At 43.1% G+C, this 21,041-nt stretch overlaps 1 protein-coding gene across 2 annotated transcripts; it reads right to left on the reverse strand.

The window, feature by feature from the left end:
- Positions 1 to 642: 642 nt before the first annotated feature.
- Positions 643 to 19,624, reverse strand: LOC112260996 (C-type mannose receptor 2-like). 2 transcript variants are annotated; one of them, XM_042311673.1, is made up of 6 exons: positions 19,494 to 19,624; positions 18,595 to 18,633; positions 17,511 to 17,922; positions 16,757 to 17,125; positions 16,203 to 16,559; positions 643 to 3,483 (listed from the first exon to the last, which is right to left on the reverse strand). In XM_042311673.1, exons 3-6 carry the CDS (start codon positions 17,755 to 17,757, stop codon positions 3,476 to 3,478), a joined length of 981 nt encoding a protein of 326 aa, XP_042167607.1. In that variant the 5' UTR covers positions 17,758 to 17,922; positions 18,595 to 18,633; positions 19,494 to 19,624; the 3' UTR covers positions 643 to 3,475. The 2 variants fall into 2 exon arrangements, with proteins under 2 accessions (XP_042167607.1, XP_042167606.1); XM_042311672.1 differs by having other exon boundaries at positions 18,595 to 18,654.
- Between the last annotated feature and the right edge of the window lie 1,417 nt (positions 19,625 to 21,041).

Raw genomic sequence — 21,041 nt, forward strand, 5'->3', positions numbered from 1 at the left:
GACCCTAACTGGGCTCATTGGCGGTCCTCTGATTTAGTTCAACTCAAAAAACAAATTGGAGTTTCCTTCATTAGTCCACATTACACAATTTTACAAACAGTATCATCCTCACTCATTCACCTTATACAACAATTAGATGTAAACCTCATATCTGAGGCTATTATATAAACAGCGTTATGGTAATGTAGCCACACCGTCTCCCATGAGCTTCCCCAAAATGTAACAAACGGACCAGTTCGTAGCTGGATTCTTCATGGATCTTTTATACCTTCTCCGGAACGTAAATGTTGTTCGGACCTCAAGTCCTGTGAGGTGGAAGAAATTCCTTTGTTCGCTATGAAACTTCACTCTATCTCTATACTGTGTGGCCATGAGGCAGGGTCTTCCCTAGGAACTTACGACCTCACTCTGACCACAGCAGTCTGGTTGTAGAAGCAGAGAGTGGGGGATGGTGCTCGCTGTACCCAAAGAGGGCAACGTCATGACAGGTCTAACACTATGTATACAACAGTAGACAGCGTTCCTACTGACTTACCGATGATCTGAGATCAGGTCTAACATCCTTATCAAAATCTTTTCTATTGCTTCTTCTGTTTCTTGAAATAAGTATAAAACAAAAAAATGAAACAAATTAGTGTCATTTTCATACCTTTATTGATTTTTTTTTTACTGTGAAAAGGATGAATGTACCATAGTCAAATAGTTAAAGGGCAATCTGCAGTTCAACCAATAACAAAGTGTAAACCCCACCACTATTTTGGTAAAAACTGAAGGATGGGGCTAGAGAAATGTAACCACTCTCAAATTAATGGACAGTGCAATGATTTCATGTACTGACAATCCATCATATCAACATTATAGTTAAACATATATTTCTGAGACTATACAGGATGACCATCCATGATATCAACATTATAGTTTAAACTGTTTTTCTGAGACTATACAGGATGACCATCCATCATATCAACATTATAGTTTAAATTATGTTTCTGAGACTATACAGAATGACCATCTCTGATATCAACATTATAGTTTAAACTATGATTCTGAGACTATACAGAATGACTAACCATGATATCAACATTATAGTTTAAACTATGTTTTTGAGACTAAACTGTGTTTGTTTACAATTACATTGCTTAGAAATCATGGAGTAAAAAAAGTTTACATTTTGGGTTCTGATGGGAAATGACAGTTGGACTAAGATCACAAGGCATTTATAAGTTATAATCTTCAAGAATCAATGGGTACATCATTTTAAATCCTAAAATTTAATTCCAGATCACAGATTGCCACTTTACATGAAGACCACCACCAGCACCAGAACAGAAACTATTACATTGTTTACAAACAATGGAATAAAACTAGTTCATATGTTGGGTTCTGATGGAAAAGGACAGTTGAATTAAGCTCATGAGGCATTTGTCAGTCATATTCTTCAAGAACGAACATACATTGATTAAAAAAAACTAAAACGGATGCCCCGTCACAGATTGCCCCTTTACATGAAGACCACCACCAGCACCAGAACAGATACTGTCATTTAAATGTTACACACTAGTATCATAGAAAAATGACATGTTGGTACAATATTGTTAAAACAACTTAAACCACTCAAAAGATCTTAAAACATTTCTGTATTGGAATATAATTAACGGTCTAGATAAAATGATGAATGAAGTGAAATAAACTCTGGAAACAGTATCAGCAAGTTGTAATAGAAAATAAATAAATCAACTGAATGTTTAGAACAACTAAAAGTTCCCCTTTAACATTCATTAACATCAACAAGTATAGTAAGTAAATATGGAAACACCAACAGTGTGGTAGTTACATTACATATAAAACATGTCATTATAAAATCATGATTCCATCTCCTTATATAATATCAAATATCAGTTCAAGATACAGTTAAAAAAATGTAACTTAATAAACTAAAGTAAAAATAGTTAAAGAAAAGTAACACCCTAACATAACAATAACGAGGCTATAAACAGGGGGCACCGGTACCGGGTCAGTGTGGAGGCTATAAACAGGGGGTACCGGTACCGGGTCAGTGTGCGGAGATACAGGTTAGGCTACGTGTGGATTTTATAATCTAGTATAGTTCTGTCTTTGAGCTGTTCTTGTCTATTAATGTTCTGTGTTATGTCATGTTACGTCATGATTCATGCAGAAATTGTAGTTACTACTTTTGCAACAGCTAATTATTTCCAGTGAGCTCTATGTAGTTCTATTTTTTATTTCCAGAGAACTCTATGTAGCTTTATGTTTTATTTCCAGTGAGCTCTATGTAGTTCTATGTTTTATTTCCAGAGAACTCTATGTAGCTCTATGTTTTATTTCCAGTGAGCTCTATGTAGCTCTATGTTTTATTTCCTTTGAGCTTCAATAGTATCGGGACAGAGACACTCTGTGTGTTCTTCAGGCTCTGTACTCCAGCACTTTGGATCTTTAATAATACAATGAGTGTGAGGTTAAAGTCCAGACAGTCAGTATTTTCATCCATATCGGGTTAACCGTTTAGAAATGACAGCACTTTTTGAACATAGTCCCCATTTTAGTGGACCAAAAGTATTGGGACAAATTCACTTCAATATGTACTAAAATAATCAAACGCTAAGTATTTGGTCCCATATTCCTAACATGCAATGAAAATGTTGGAGTACAGAGCCAAAACTACTAAACATTTGTCACTGTCCCAATAATTTTGGAACTCACTGTAAACAAATAAAAATATATATTTTAAATAATGAGTATCCATCACCTTGTATGATGTAAGTCTGAGTATATCTGGAACATTCTGGGCTGTAGTGTTCAGCTGGTCTACAGAGCAGGTTCTGGAACATTCTGGACTGGAACATTCTGGACTGTAGTGTTCAGCTGGTCTACAGAGATTGGTCTGGAACAATGTGTTGGACTGTAGGGTTCAGCTGGTCAACAGAGCAGGGTCTGGAACATTCTGGTCTGGAACATTCTGGACTGTAGTGTTCAGCTGGTCTACAGAGCAGGTTCTGGAACATTCTGGACTGGAACATTCTGGACTGGAACATTCTGGCCTGGAACATTCTGGACTGGAACATTCTGGACTGTAGTGTTCAGCTAGTCTACAGAGCAGGATCTGGAACATTCTAGTCTGGAACATTCTGGACTGTAGTGTTCAGCTGGTCTACAGAGCAGGGCCTGGAACATTCTGGTCTGGAACATTCTGGACTGTAGTGTTCAGCTGGTCTACAGAGCAGGGCCTGGAACATTCTGGTCTGGAACATTCTGGACTGTAGTGTTCAGCTGGTCTACAGAGCAGGGCCTGGAACATTCTGGTCTGGAACATTCTGGACTGTAGTGTTCAGCTGGTCGACAGAGCAGGGTCTGGAACAATGTGTTGGGCTGTAGGGTTCAGCTGGTCTACAGAGCAGGATCTGTAACAACGTGTTGGACTGTACGGTTCAGCTGGTCCAGAGAACAGGCTCTGGTCCTAGTAATCTGGATTGGAGAACAAAGGATATAATACTGTAAAATAATATAATGAAAAACATTTAACATGAGAGAGAACATCAGAAAATACATTTCAGGAGAGCTTGAGAGAGAGAGAGAGAGAGAGAGAGAGAGAGAGAGAGAGAGAGAGAGAGAGAGAGAGAGAGAGAATATGAGGAAATACATTTCATGAGAGTGAGAGAGAGAGAGAGAGAGAGCGAGAGAGAGAGAGAGAGAATATTAGGAAATACATTTCACATGAGAGAGAACATCAGGAAATACAATGTGGTTACAACTCTCCTCCCGAGGCCTCCAACTGCTCTTAAATCCAAGTAAAACTAAATGAATGCTTTTCAACCGATCGCTGCCCACACCTGCATGCCCATCCAGCATCACGACTCTGGACCGTTCTGACTTCTGAATATGTGGACAACTACAAATACCTAGGTGTCTGGTTAGATTGTAAACTTTCCTTACAGACTCACATTAAGCATCTCCAATCCAAAATTAAATCTAGAATCAGCTTCCTATTTTGCAACAAAGCATCCTTCACTCATGCTGCCAAACATACCCTCGTAAAACTGACTATCCTTCCAATCCTTGACTTTGGCGATGTCATTTACAAAATAGCCCCCAACACTCTACTCGGCAAATTGGACACAGTCTATCACAGTGCCATTCGTTTTTTCACCAAAGCCCCATATACTACCCACCACTGCGACCTGTATGCTCTCGTTGGCTGGCCCTCGCTTCATATTTGTCGCCAAACCCACTGGCTCCAGGTCATCTATACATACACTCTGAAGTTTCTAAAACTCTTAAAATAATGTCTGCGTGTGTGTGTTTGTGAGAACTTATACGGCAGGCGAAAACCCAAGGAGAATCCATCCAGAATGTTTTCGTTTGAGGTTTACCACCCATTGAAATGCTTGTCTATGGTATATTCAAAGGAAATCCTGCCAGATTGCAGTTCCTATGGCTTCCACTAGATGTCAACAGTCTTTAGAAAGAGGGTTTCAGGCTTGAAGAATCAGCTCAAATTTGTAGTTTAAGGTGGCTCTCATTTGGACTGTAGTCTTGAGGCGCGCGTGGATGAGGGCGCACACTTCGTTATTTATCTCCGCTATTGAACATACTGTTCTCCGTCTTAAATTTTATCATTTATTTACATATAAGGGTACCTGACGATTGATTAGAAATGTTGTTTGACTTGTTTGGATGAAGTTTATTGGTCACTTTTGGGATTGCTTTGTCTGCATGTTGAACGAGTGAACGAGTGGAACGGGATTACTAAATCAAACACGACAACTAAACTGACTTTTTTGGGATATCAAGAAGGACTTTATCCAACCATTTGTTGTGTAGCTGGGACCCTTATGATACTAAAAAGAGGAATATCTTCAAAGGTAAGTGATTTTTCTTATCGCTATTTCTGACTTTTGTGACACCTCTGCTGGTTCCGGCGCCGACAGAGATGGCCGCCTCGCTTCGCGTTCCTAGGAAACTATGCAGTTTTTTGTTTTTTTACGTGTTATTTCTTACACTAGTACCCCAGGTCATCTTAGGTTTCTTTACATACAGCCGACAAGAACTACTGAATATAAGATCAGCGTCAACTCACCATCAGTACGACCAAGAATATGTTTTTCGCGACGCGGATCCTGTGTTCTGCCTTACAACCAGTGTAACCGAGTGGATCACATGCAGCGACCAAAAAAAAAAAACGACTCAGAAAAAGAGGGAAACGAAGCGGTCTTCTGGTCAGACTCCGGAGACGGGCACATCGTGCACCACTCCCTAGCATTCTTCTTGCCAATGTCCAGTCTCTTGACAACAAGGTTGATGAAATCCGAGCAAGGGTAGCATTCCAGAGGGACATCAGAGACTGCAACGTTCTCTGATTCACGGAAACATGGCTAACTGGAGAGACGCTATCCGAAGCGGTGCAGCCAGCGGGTTTCTCCACGCATCGCGCCGACAGAAACAAACATCTTTCTGGTAAGAAGAGGGGCGGGGCGTATGCCTTATGACTAACGTGACATGGTGTGATGAAAGAAACATACAGGAACTCAAATCCTTCTGTTCACCTGATTTAGAATTCCTCACAATCAAATGTAGACCGCATTATCTACCAAGAGAATTCTCTTCGATTATAATCACAGCCGTATATATCCCCCCCAAGCAGACACATCGATGGCTCTGAACGAACTTTATTTAACTCTCTGCAAACTGGAAACGATTTATCCGGAGGCTGCATTCATTGTAGCTGGGGATTTTAACAAGGCTAATCTGAAAACAAGACTCCTAAATTTTATCAGCATATCGATTGCGCAACCAGGGGTGGAAAGACCCTGGATCATTGTTACTCTAACTTCCGCGACGCATATAAGGCCCTGCCCCGCCCCCTTTCGGAAAAGCTGACCACGACTCCATTTTGTTGATCCCTGCCTACAGACAGAAACTAAAACAAGAAGCTCCCACGCTGAGGTCTGTCCAACGCTGGTCCGACCAAGCTGACTCCACACTCCAAGACTGCTTCCATCACGTGGACTGGGAGATGTTTCGTATTGCGTCAGACAACAACATTGACGAATACGCTGATACGGTGTGCGAGTTCATTAGAACGTGCGTTGAAGATGTCGTTCCCATAGCAACGATTAAAACATTCCCTAACCAGAAACCGTGGATTGATGGCAGCATTCGTGTGAAACTGAAGGCACGAACCACTGCTTTTAATCAGGGCAAGGTGTCTGGTAACATGGCTGAATACAAACAGTGCAGCTATTCCCTCCGCAAGGCTATCAAACAAGCTAAGCGCCAGTACAGAGACAAAGTAGAATCTCAATTCAACGGCTCAGACACAAGAGGTATGTGGCAGGGTCTACAGTCAATCACGGACTACAGGAAGAAACCCAGCCCAGTCACGGACCAGGATGTCTTGCTCCCAGGCAGACTAAATAACTTTTTGCCCGCTTTGAGGACAATACAGTGCCACTGACACGGCCTGCAACGGAAACATGCGGTCTCTCCTTCACTGCAGCCGAAGTGAGTAAGACATTTAAACGTGTTAACCCTCGCAAGGCTGCAGGCCCAGACGGCATCCCCAGCCGCGCCCTCAGAGCATGCGCAGACCAGCTGGCTGGTGTGTTTACGGACATATTCAATCAATCCCTATACCAGTCTGCTGTTCCCACATGCTTCAAGAGGGCCACCATTGTTCCTGTTCCCAAGAAAGCTAAGGTAACTGAGCTAAACGACTACCGCCCCGTAGCACTCACATCCGTCATCATGAAGTGCTTTGAGAGACTAGTCAAGGACCATATCACCTCCACCCTACCTGACACCCTTGACCCACTCCAATTTGCTTACCGCCCAAATAGGTCCACAGACGATGCAATCTCAACCACACTGCACACTGCCCTAACCCATCTGGACAAGAGGAATACCTATGTGAGAATGCTGTTCATCGACTACAGCTCGGCATTCAACACCATAGTACCCTCCAAGCTCGTCATCAAGCTCGAGACCCTGGGTCTCGACCCCGCCCTGTGCAACTGGGTACTGGACTTCCTGACGGGCCGCCCCCAGGTGGTGAGGGTAGGCAACAACATCTCCTCCCCGCTGATCCTCAACACTGGGGCCCCACAAGGGTGCGTTCTGAGCCCTCTCCTGTACTCCCTGTTCACCCACGACTGCGTGGCCATGCACGCCTCCAACTCAATCATCAAGTTTGCGGACGACACAACAGTGGTAGGCTTGATTACCAACAACGATGAGACGGCCTACAGGGAGGAGGTGAGGGCCCTCGGAGTGTGGTGTCAGGAAAATAACCTCACACTCAACGTCAACAAAACTAAGGAGATGATTGTGGACTTCAGGAAACAGCAGAGGGAACACCCCCATCCACATCGATGGAACAGTAGTGGAGAGGGTAGCAAGTTTTAAGTTCCTCGGCATACACATCACAGACAAACTGAATTGGTCCACTCACACAGACAGCATCGTGAGGAAGGCGCAGCAGCGCCTCTTCAACCTCAGGAGGCTGAAGAAATTCGGCTTGTCACCAAAAGCACTCACAAACTTCTACAGATGCACAATCGAGAGCATCCTGGCGGGCTGTATCACCGCCTGGTATGGCAACTGCACCGCCCTCAACCGTAAGGCTCTCCAGAGGGTAGTGAGGTCTGCACAACGCATCACCGGGGGCAAACTACCTGCCCTCCAGGACACCTACACCACCCGATGCTACAGGAAGGCCATAAAGATCATCAAGGACATCAACCACCCGAGCCACTGCCTGTTCACCCCGCTGCCATCCAGAAGGCGAGGTCAGTACAGGTGCATCAAAGCTGGGACCGAGAGACTGAAAAACAGCTTCTATCTCAAGGCCATCAGACTGTTAAACAGCCACCACTAACATTGAGTGGCTACTGCCAACACACTGTCAATGACACTGACTCTACTCCAGCCACTTTAATAATGGGAATTGATGGGAAATGATGTAAATATATCACTAGCCACTTTAAACAATGCTACCTTATATAATGTTACTTACCCTACATTGTTCATCTCATATGCATACGTTGATACTGTACTCTATATCATCGACTGCATCCTTATGTAATACATGTATCACTAGCCACTTTAACTATGCCACTTGGTTTACATACTTATCTCATATGTATATACTGTACTCGATATCATCTACTGTATCTTGCCTATGCTGCTCTGTACCATCACTCATTCATATATCCTTATGTACATATTCTTTATCCCCTTACACTGTGTATGACAGTAGTTTTTTTGGAATTGTTAGTTAGATTACTTGCTCGTTATTACTGCATTGTCGGAACTAGAAGCACAAGCATTTCGCTACACTCGCATTAACATCTGCTAACCATGTGTATGTGACAAATAAAATTTGATTTGATTTGATTTGATTTGAAAAAATGCTTTTGTATGCAGGGCGCTGTCCTCAGATAATGACATGGTATGCTTTCACCGCGAAGCCTTTTGAAATCTGACAAAGTGGATTAACAAGAAGTTAAGATTTTAAATGATGTAAGACACTTGTATTTTCATGAATGTTGAATAGTATAATTTTTGTATTTTGAAATTCGCGTTCTGCAGTTTCACTGGATGTTGTTGAGATGGGCACCCCATCTATCCCAAATTAAGCAGCTCACAGATCGCTGCACCTGTACATAGCCCATCTGTAAATAGCCCATCCAACTACCTCATCCCCATACTGTTATTTATTTTGCTCCTTCACACCTCAGTATCTTTATTTGCACACTCATCTTCTGCACATCTATCACATTGTAATTATTTTGCCACTATTGCCTATTTAATGCCTTACCTCCCTTATCCTACCTCATTTGCACACTTTTTCTACTGTATTATTGGCTGCGTGTTTGTTTATTCCATGTGTAACTGTTGTTGTTTGTGTTGCACTACTTTGCTGTTTTTTCATAGTTGTGATGTCTTCACTATTATTCTACAATGTAGAAAATAGTTTAAATAAAGAAAAACCCTTGAATGAGTAGGTCTGTCCAAACTTCTGACAGGTACTGTAGATTTTCTGCGCAGATTCTGTCAGACCTGGCCCCTGACAGGCCTGGGCCCTGACAGACCTGGGCCCTGACAGACCTGGGACCTGACAGACCTGGGCCCTGACAGACCTGGGACCTGACAGACCTGGGCCCTGACAGGCCTGGACCCTGACAGACCTGGGACCTGACAGACCTGGGCCCTGACAGGCCTGGGCCCTGACAGACCTGGGCCCTGACAGACCTGGGCCCTGACAGACCTGGGACCTGACAGTAAATCTCAGTGAGACAAAAAATAATATTATTCTAATAAAGGTCCAGTTGTCAGGACCACAAATACAAATTCTATCTAGACACCGTTGCCCTAGAGCGCACAAAAAAAACTATACATACCTCGGCCTAAACATCAGCGCAACAGGTGACTTCTACAAATCTGTGAACGATATGAGAGCCAAGTAGGGCCATCTACGTCTTCACAAGGAACATAAACTTCGACATCCCAATTAGGGTCTGGCTAAAAATATTAGAATCAGTTATAGAACCCTTTTGCCCTTTATGCTTGTGAGGTCTGGGGTCCGCTCGCCAACCAAGAATTCACTAAATGGGACAAACACCAAATTGAGACTTTGCATGTAGAATTATGCAATATCACTCTCAGTGTACAACGTAGAACAAAGCCATCACCAACAGATGGTAAGAGTCCCCTAAGTCCCCTTCTTTTACATGCACAAAAAGACCCCACAGAGCCCCAGGACACAATTAGACCCAACTAAATTGTGAGAAAACAAGAAGATAGACCTGGGCCCTTGACACATTGGAAAGAATTTACCAAAAAACAGAGCAAACAAGAATGCTATTTGACCCTAAACAGAGAGCAGACAGTGGCAGAATTCCTGACCACGATGACTGACCCATTATTAACGAAAGCTTTGATTATGTACAGACTCAGTGTAGCCTTGCTATTGAGACTGTGCAGACTGCCCACAAAATGAGGTGGAAACTGAGCTGCACTTCCTGACCTCCTGTCAAATGAATGACCATATCAGTGACACATGTTTGCCTCAGATTACACAGACCCACATTATTAAAATACAATAAACTCTCACGTCTACTGGGTGAAATACCACAGTGTGCCATCAAATCAGCAACATTTGTGACCTGTTGCACAAAAGAAAAGGGCAACTAATGAAGAACAAACACCATTGTAAATACAACACATATTTATGTTTATTTTTTTTTTTGTACTTTAACTATTTGCACATTGTTGCAACACTGTACAAAGCCATAATATGACATCTGAAATGTCTCTATCCTTCTATTCCTCTATTCCTCTGAAACTTTTGTGAGTGTAATATTTAGAGAGAGAGAGAGAGAGAGAGAGAGAGAGAGAGAGATAGCAGATAGCAGATAGCAGATAGCAGAGCAGAGCACACGATCAGATGAGCTCCTGCATTTTTCAGCATTTTCTTTAAAAAAGATAGATTAGGAGTTAGATAAACTTGGAATTTTTTTGTCAGGAACACATACTGGAATCTACCCTCTACAACATAACCCCCACTTCAAATCAAAACTTAAAACCTACAACCTGATTTTGGACGGAATTACGGAATCACCTGGAAGGTTCACAACTACCAAGATTTATTTCTCTATACAGCAAATTCTCTGGAAAACAACAGAAACCTGAAAACACCATCCAACCTGGAACTGAGTGAGTAATGTTTAGTCTGAAACTATATTTTATTTCCAAATGCCAAGAAGAAAAATACACAACATTACTTTATAAGGACTGAATTCTAACATAATTCTGCCAAGCTTGATACAACTTCAACTAGCACTGATGTGTCAAGTGAGAGGTGTCAAAGCCCATTAGCCCAACAATGGCAGGAGAGTCACACAGTCTACCCCAACCAAATGGAGAGGCCTTAGAAGCTCCCTCCCGCTGTTCAGAGGTAATTAAAATACAGTACCCTGTGCATGTAAAGAATGATAAAGCAAGAAAAGATTACAAAATGAAGCTCCTTATGGAAAATCAAGAGACACTTTTTGCTGACTATTACAAAAATGGGAACATCAGCAACCTTATCTTCCACACAAACCATCCCCTGGCATGGCACAGTGCTATATTAGCACACTACCCCTTTGTTAAGAGAGGGGGGGTTAACGAGGGGTGGAAACTCCGAATACTTGATAACGAGGACTCTGAGTCAGGTAATATAAATATCTATAAGTCCGTAAAGAGTAATGGTACAGGGTAACCCCAAACAGTTTCAGCTGGACTTTCACCTAATCAAAGAATTAGCCCAGCAGGAGAAGCTCTCCCTTGATAAAGATACCCCCACCCCGAGCGGGTCAGACCAGACCTCTTCATTATGTAACCCCACAGACGAGCAACCCCCAGCGGAGAGTCAACCTCCCAGCACAGATTACCACTCCCTCATTGAAATGAAGGACAAATTCACCCAGCTGGAGGTAAGGCAGGTGGAGCTGGAACAGTAGGTGATTACACTTCAGTCAGCACAGACCCAGACAACAGTCCAGCACAACAACACCCCCTTAACCAGGCCCGGAATGCTGGAGGTGGAGAGAGACATGTCTGCAGGTGGCCACCCCCACAGAGAAGCCAGCAGAACAGCCCACCTCAGCACCTGACAAAAGTCTTGGCACCACAGCAGAACAGTCCACACCAGACCCTGACCATAGAGTCAACATCACAGCAGAACAGACAAATGAAGAACACCAAGCCCAGCGGCTCTCACCCCCTCTGAGCACCCCCCTGTCAGCCACCCTGATAGCCCTTCTGACAACCCCCCCACACCCACTGAGGACAAACACAAGACACAGATTGTACTACTTACTGACTCAAATGGGAAATATATAGAAGAAAAAAAACGTTTTCCCAAACACAGTGTGTCTAAACTCTGGTGTCCAAACACCCAGCGCGCCCTCGACCTTCTGTCTGAGGACCAACTAGGCTCACCCAGCCACATAATAATACACACAGGCACAAATGACCTGAGAGCACAGCAGGAAAGGGTGGCCACAGCACTGAAGGGAGTGATTGAAAAGGCTTCTTCTACTTTCCCCAACGCACAAGTGGTTATCTCCACCCTGCTACCACGAAAAGACTTCCACCCTGCCACAATACAGCGGGTAAACGCAAGTATTTCCCGTGACTGTGCCTCAAAACCAAATGTTTTCCTGGCCCACCACTCCACCCTGGACTTGAACAGCCTCTATGACCAGGTCCACCTCTACAAAGCAGCAGTGCCCACCTTTGCCCGAACTCTAAAGGACATCGCTCTCAAACGTATCCCCAACACTTCACACAGGAGCAACAGATCCATAGACATCCCACCCAGACCAGCGAGACACCCTCCCAGACCTGCAGGATCCCCCCCCCTGGACCTACACATAGAGGACCCACGCCAAGAGGAATTGCATCCAGACCACAGCACACCCAGACACATCCACACCCCCACCCCAACCAATCAACACCCCCCCCCACGTCAACCATGCCCACACCCCATTTAGGCCCCCTCAGATCAGAGCTATGCCACTCCTGCCCACCCCATGCACCCCACCCCCGCAAAGAGGGCCTCAACATGGAAGCCACACATACGCCCAGGTAGTGAGCGGGCAAACAGTCCCAACCCCCACTCTCACACTCGCCCAAGCCAATGGCATGTACCAGATGCTCAGCAGGCTCCGCTCACACTTACTGGCCTGAGGCCAAACCACGACCAACAACATTGGACACTCTGGAAGAAAAAGCCTTCACTATATAATCTTGGAATATCCAAGGCCTGAGGTCATCTGCCTTTGGCCTAAAGAGCAGAAACCCAGACTTCACCAAAGAAATCGGTAATACAGACATTGTCATCCTGCAAGAAACCTGGTATAGAGGAGACGGACCCACTGGTTGCCCTCTAGGTTACAGAGAGCTGGTGGTCCCATCCACCAAACTACCAGGTGTGAAACAGGGAAGGGACTCAGGGGGTATGCTAATTTGATATAGAGCAGACCTAACTCAATCCATTAAATTAATCAAAACAGGAACATTCTACATTTGGCTAGAAATTCAAAAGGAAATTATCCTAACAGAGAAAAAGGTCCTCCTGTGTGCTACTTATATCCCCCCACTAGAATCCCCATATTTTAATGAAGACAGCTTCTCCATCCTGGAGGGGGAAATCAATCATTTCCAGGCCCAGGGACATGTACTAGTCTGTGGCGACCTAAATGCCAGAACCGGACAAGAACCTGACACCCTCAGCACACAGGGGGACAAACACCTGCCTGGAGGTGACAGCATTCCCCCCCACATATGCCCCCTAGGCACAACTATGACAACATAACCAACAAAAACGGGTCACAACTCCTGCAGCTCTGTCGCAAGCTGGGTATGTACATAGTCAATGGTAGGCTTCGAGGGGACTCCTATGGTAGGTACACCTATAGCTCATCTCTTGGCAGTAGTACTGTAGACTACTTTATCACTGACCTCAACCCAGAGTCTCTCAGAGCGTTCACAGTCAGCCCACTGACACCCCTATCAGACCACAGCAAAAGACCACAGTCTACTTAAACAGAGCAATACTCAATCATGAGGCATCAAAGCCAAAGGAACTGAGTAACATTAAGAAATGCTATAGATGGAAGGAATGCAGTTTGGAAACCTACCAAAAAACAATTAGGCAACAACAAATTCAATCCCTTTTAGATAATTTCCTGGGTAAAACCTGAGTCTACGCCTTCACTATGGTGAATCACTAAAACAATACAGAAATACACTACGGAAAAAGAAGGAACAGCATGTCAGAAATCAGCTCAATGTAATTGAAGAATCCATAGACTCTAACCACTTCTGGGAAAATTGCAAAACACTAAACAAACAACAACACGAAGAATTATCTATCCAAAATGGAGATGTATGGGTAAACCACTTCTCCAATCTTTTTGGCTCTATAACAAAGAATAAGGAGCAAAAACATATACATGATTAAATACAGATCTTAGAATCAACTATTAAAGACTACCAGAACCCACTGGATTCTCCAATTACATTGAATGAGTTACAGGACAAAATAAAAACCCTCCAACCCAAAAAGGCCTGTGGTGTTGATGGTATCCTCAACGAAATGATCAAATATACAGACAACAAATTCCAATTGGCTATACTAAAACTCTTTAACATCATCCTTAGCTCTGGCATCTTCCCCAATATTTGGAACCAAGGACTGATCACCCCAATCCACAAAAGTGGAGACAAATTTGACCCCAATAACTACAGTGGAATATGCGTCAACAGTAACCTTTGGAAAATCCTCTGCATTATCATTAACAGCAGACTCGTACACTTCCTCAATGAAAACAATGTACTGAGCAAATGTCAAATTGGCTTTTTACCAGATTACCGTACAACAGACCATGTATTTACCCTGCACACCCTAATTGACAACCAAACAAACCAAAACAAAGGCAAATTCTTCTCATGCTTTGTTGATTTCAAAAAAGCATTTGACTCAATAGACAGGGATGCAGCTTAAGCCCCACCCTCTTCAACATATATATCAACGAATTGGCGCGGGCACTAGAAAAGTCTGCAGCACCCGGCCTCACCCTACTAGAATCCGAAGTCAAATGTCTGCTGTTTGCTGATGATCTGGTGCTTCTGTCACCAACCAAGGAGGGCCTACAGCAGCACCTAGATCTTATGCACAGATTCTGTCAGACCTGGGCCCTGACAGTAAATCTCAGTAAGAGCAAAATAATGGTGCTCCAAAAAAGGTCCAGTCACCGGGACCACAAATACAAATTCCATCTAGACACTGTTGCCCTAGCGCACACAAAAAACTATACATACCTTGGCCTAAACATCAGCACCACAGGTAACTTCCACAAAGCTGTGAATGATCTGAGAGACAAGGCAAGAAGGGCATTCTATGCCATCAAAACATAAATTTCAACATACCAATTAGGATTTGGCTAAAAATACTTGAATCAGTCATAGAGCCCATTGCCCTTTATGGTTGTGAGGTCTGGGGACCGCTCACCAACCAAGACTTCACAAAATGGGACAAACACCAAATTGAGACTCTGCACACAGAATTCTGCAAAAATATCCTCAGTGTACAACGTAGAACACCAAATAATGCATGCATAGCAGAATTAGGCCGATACCCACTAATTATCAAAATGCAGAAAAGAGCCGTTAAATTCTATAACCACCTAAAAGGAAGCAATTCACAAACCTTCCACAACAAAGCCATCACCTACAGAGAGATGAACCTGGAGAAGAGTCCCCTAAGCAAGCTGGTCCTGGGCTCTGTTCACAAACACAAACACACCCTACAGAGCCCCAGGACAGCAGCACAATTAGACCCAACCAAATCATGAGAAAACAAAAAGATAATTACTTGACACATTGGAAAGAATTAACAAAAAAACAGAGCAAACTAGAATGCTATTTGGCCCTACACAGAGAGTACACAGCGGCAGAATACCTGACCACTGTGACTGACCCAAAATTAAGGAAAGCTTTGACTATGTACAGACTCAGTGAGCATAGCCTTGCTATTGAGAAAGGCCGCCGTAGGCAGACATGGCTCTCAAGAGAAGACAGGCTATGTGCTCACTGCCCACAAAATGAGGTGGAAACTGAGCTGCACTTCCTAACCTCCTGCCCAATGTATGACCATATTAGAAAGACATATTTCCCTCAGATTACACAGATCCACAAAGTATTCAAAAACAAATCCAATTTTGAAAAACTCCCATATCTACTGGGTGAAATTCCACAGTTAGCCATCACAGCAGCAAGATTTGTGACCTGTTGCCACGAGAAAAGGGCAACCAGTGAAGAACACACACCATTGTAAATACAACCCATATCTATGCTTATTTATTTTATATTGTGTCCTTTACCATTTGTACATTGTTAAAACACTGTATGTATTTATATATAATATGACATTTGTAATGTCTTTATTGTTTTGAAACTTCTGTATGTGTGATGTTTACTGTTAATTTTTATTGTTTATTTCACTTTATATATTCACTTTATATATTATCTACCTCACTTGCTTTGGCAATGTTAACACATGTTTCCCATGCCAATAAAGCCCTTGAATTGAATTGAATTGATATTCAACACATCAAAACAAAGAGATCAAATCTCACCAGTACTGTTGCTGCAGATGAAGTTGAATCTCTCAGTCTCAGACTTGCCGACCCACTGTCCCCAGTCTTTCTGTATGGCCCCCATGTTCCCACACTGCTCCTTCATGGTGTTGTAGCCCTCCCCGTCAGCCCAGTTGTGGTAGCAGGACTCTTCTCCATTGACCCAGAACCAGATGTCCAGAGTGCAGGTGTACCTCAGGCCCAGCCAGACGAAGGGAGTGGAGGCCTTCTTGGCTCTCTGTTGAACCCAGTGCTGGATGTTCTGGTTGTGGGCAGACACCAGCTCCATGTTCTGGTCTCTGCAGTGCCACAGGGCTTCTGACCACGTCTTGTTCTCTGAGACCAGGACCAGTTCATCTGGAGGAAGAAGAGGGGGACACAGAAACTCACGCTAAGAAAAATAAGGAAAAGTAATGTTATTCAGTCAACATTCACCAGACAGCAGCACAATCTCCACCCCATACCCAAAATGTTCAGTCCCTCTCATCAATACTTTACAGTAATATTGATTGTTAAATGTAGATCTGTATTACGATTTTATGTCGGCAGCTCACCATCGTAGCAAATAAAGGGTTGTTCTTGAGTACATCCTTTATCGTTCCACTTTCCAGACGATATTACTTCTCCACAGAAATATCCTTCCTTTCCCACACCTGCCCCATTCGGCTCGTTTGAGTCCCAGTTTCTGTAGGAGGAGCCACTCTGGTCAGACCACCACCAGACACCAAGAGGTTTATGCAGGCCAATCCACGCTCTGTATGTAAGATTGTTGTCATGTTTTAGTGTGAAAGTCTTTATGGCCTCCATCTCTGTTGTGTTCCTCACACTGGCCAGGTCTGTGTGGTTCTCCCAACAGTAGCTCTGAGCATCACTCCAAGTCTTAGATTCATCGATGTGAATGTACTTATTGGTTGCATTTTTGTCTATTTGAAGAAAAACATATATATATATAACCAAAACAAATACAGATTAATGTTTGTAAATAAACTATTTGTTAAAAAACAATAAAATTCAATCATATCTGAATCTCTTATCTGAATAAAAAAAATGTGGTATTGCAGGTGCTGCAGTGACGCCTCTTGCTCTAAGCCACTGCATCTCAGTGCAAGAGGCATCACTACAGTCCCTGGTTCGAATACAGGCTGCATTACATCCGGTCGTGATGGAGAGTCCTATAGGGCGGCACACAATTGGCCCAGCGTTGTCCAGGGTAGGCCGTCATTGTAAATAAGAATGTGTTCTTAACTGACTTGCCTATTTAAGTAAAAATTAATTAAAAATGGAAAATAAATGGACATGGGAACTCACCATAGCAGATGAAATTCGATGTCGTGTTACAGTTGTTATTAAACCAAGACCCATTTAGCATCATACACACACAGAAATCTTTGCTGTTGGGATCAATATTTGGCTGTCCTTGGGCCCAGAACCCCTCCCCCTCTAACGCTCTGTTTCCCAGAGACCACCTCCAGATGTTGTTATACAGTCCTATCCAGGCTGATTCTATCCAACCAGCTGCTGATAATGTGTTGTTGAGCTTCTTCATATCTGCCATGTCCTCATCTATGGTGGCCAGGTCAGTGTAGTTCTGTCTGCAGAAACTCTGAGCTTCTGTCCAGGTCTTTTTCAAGTTCACAAAGTGGAACTGATGAGGGAGGGATGAGGGGAGGATGGACAGCCCTGTGGAGAACCAACCATCATTATGAGAGGATGGACAGTCCTGTGGAGAACAAACCAACATTATGAGGGGAGGATGGACAGACCTGTGGAGAACAAACCAACATTATGAGAGGAGGATGGACAGCCCTGTAGAGAACAAACCAACATTATGAGGGGAGGATGGACAGACCTGTGGAGAACAAACCAACATAATGAGAGGAGGATGGACAGCCCCACTGGTATACCTAATAAACTGTTCACTGAGTGTATATGAAAGACTCCCACTGGTATACCTAATAAACTGGCCACTGAGTGTATATGAAAGACTCCCACTGGTATACCTAATAAACTGTTCACTGGTATACCTAATAAACTGGCCACTGGTATACCTACTAAACTGTTCACTTGTATACGTAAAAAACTGGCCACTGGCATACCTAATAAACTGGCCACTGGTATACCTAAAAAACTGGCCACTGGTATACCTAATAAACTGGCCACTGGTATGTATATAATATTGCTGTCAATTCTGCACACAGGTCTCAAGTTAGGGTTCAGCACACACACGGACAAACACTCAGAGACGCAAACACACACAGGCGCGCACACACACAGACACACACACACACACGGACAAACACTCAGAGACGCAAACACACACAGGCGCGCACACACACACATACACACACGAGCACACACACACATGGAAGCAGACACAGAAATAAACACCAACCTGAGAACAACAGGATGAGGATCAGAGATTGGTCCATCCCTGGAGATTGGAGAGGAAAACCTATTGGATTCACACAATCCACAACACTGCTATTGACAAAGTTGGCCACATCTGCTATTTAGAGAGATCAAATATACTCAGTTTTCATATCTGAAATAACCATTTGAGGGGGAATTCACCATCGTTTAAAATTACATTTTGTGTTTCCATTTCACTTAAAACATAATTGTTCTCCTGAATGATTGCTTTATACACATTTACAGTAAACATTTATTAGAAAGATATGTAGACATAATATAATATACAATATATATCTATGATATATAATCTCACTCTGTTGAAGTAAACACAGAGGACTCTGTTACCTGATGTTGATGGTGTTGTTGAATGACTCTGTTACCTGATGTTGATGGTGTTGTTGAATGACTCTGTTACCTGATGTTGTGGGTGTTGTTGAATGACTCTGTTACCTGATGTTGTGGGTGTTGTTGAATGACTCTGTTACCTGATGTTGATGGTGTTGTTGAATGACTCTGTTACCTGATGTTGATGGTGTTGTTGAATGACTCTGTTACCTGATGTTGTGGGTGTTGTTGAATGACTCTGTTACCTGATGTTGTGGGTGTTGTTGAATGACTCTGTTACCTGATGTTGATGGTGTTGTTGAATGACTCTGTTACCTGATGTTGTGGGTGTTGTTGAATGACTCTGTTACCTGATGTTGATGGTGTTGTTGAATGACTCTGTTACCTGATGTTGTGGGTGTTGTTGAATGACTCTGTTACCTGATGTTGATGGTGTTGTTGAATGACTCTGTTACCTGATGCTGTGGGTGTTGTTGAATGACTCTGTTACCTGATGTTGTGGGTGTGGTGAGTGTTGTTGAATGACTCTGTTACCTGATGTTGTAGATGTTGTTTGTCGTGGTTGTTGTCAGCTGTCCCTCTCCCTCTGAGTAGCTCTGTCTTCTCTGAGACAGGTGTGTTATATATGTCACTAAACCCCTCCTCCTTCACTTACTCCTTATCTTCATGATGTCACTAAACCCCTCCTCCTACACTTACTCCTTATCTTCATGATGTCACTAAACCCCTCCTCCTTCACTTACTCCTTATCTTCATGATGTCACTAAACCCCTCCTCCTTCACTTACTCCTTATCTTCATGATGTCACTAAACCCCTCCTCCTTATCTTCATGATGTCACTATTTTTGGTGTCAGAGGAACATGCAAAATAAGAATGTGAGGTTTATTATCTTGTTGTCATACACTGTGTACATACACACACACACACACACACTCATATCAAGTAATCAAATGAACTATGTCACCGCCAGGACATGGTGACGCTAACAGAACCATATAAGATCCTGTAATGACTTGCAGGCAAATGGGAGACAGACACAAAGCTGAACTTTCACCCCACATAGATTTTAAGTTTGTGGGGTGAAAGTTTAAGTTTCAACAAAAAAAGAAACGTCCTCTCACTGTCAACTGCGTTTATTTTCAGCAAACTTAACGTGTAAATATTTGTATACAACAACTGAGACATAAACTGAACAAGTTCCACAGACATGTGAAAAACAAAAATGGAATAATCTGTCCCTGAACAAAGGGGGGGGGGGTTAAAATCAAAAGTAACAGTCAGTATCTTGTGTGGCCACCAGCTGCATTAAGTACTTGTCACGTTCTGACCTTTATTTCCTTTGTTTTGTCATTATTTAGTATGGTCAGTGAGTTGGGGTGGGCAGTCTATGTTTGTTTTTCTATGATTTGGGTATTTCTATGTTTCGGCCTAGTATGGTTCTCAATCAGAGGCAGGTGTCATTAGTTGTCTCTGATTGAGAATCATACTTAGGTAGCCTGGGTTTCACTGTGTGTTTGTGGGTGATTGTTCCTGTCTCTGTGTTTGCACCAGATAGGACTGTCTAGGTTTTCACACGTTTCTTGTTTTTGTAGTCAGTTGTTCATGTGTACATTTACGTACTAAAAGAACCATGGACACTTACCACGCCGCATATTGGTCCTCTGATCCTTTTCGCCTCTCCTCTTCGGAAGAAGGAAAAAGAGACAATATGCAACGTAAAACCAGCAGGACTGCAGAGCCGTTCTCCTGGTGGCCTACTGTATACGAATATAGATGCATCCCAAAAGTAGCACCCTATTCCCTATATAGTGCACTATTTTAGATCAGAGCCCTATGGCACCCTATTCCTTATTTAGTGCACTACTTTAGACCAGAGCTCTATGGCACCCTATTCCCTATATAGTGCCCTACTTTAGACCAGCGCCCAATGGCACCCTATTCCCTATATAGTGCACCACTTTAGACCAGAGGCCCTATGGAACCCTATTCACTATTTAGTGCACTACTTTTGACCAGAGGGATTAGAGAATAGGGTGCTATTTGGGACGAAGGGTATCAGTCAAAGCCTTTTTAAAGTTATC

The sequence above is a fragment of the Oncorhynchus tshawytscha genome, linkage group LG33 (genome assembly GCF_018296145.1).
Source record: "Oncorhynchus tshawytscha isolate Ot180627B linkage group LG33, Otsh_v2.0, whole genome shotgun sequence".
NCBI lineage: Eukaryota > Metazoa > Chordata > Actinopteri > Salmoniformes > Salmonidae > Oncorhynchus > Oncorhynchus tshawytscha.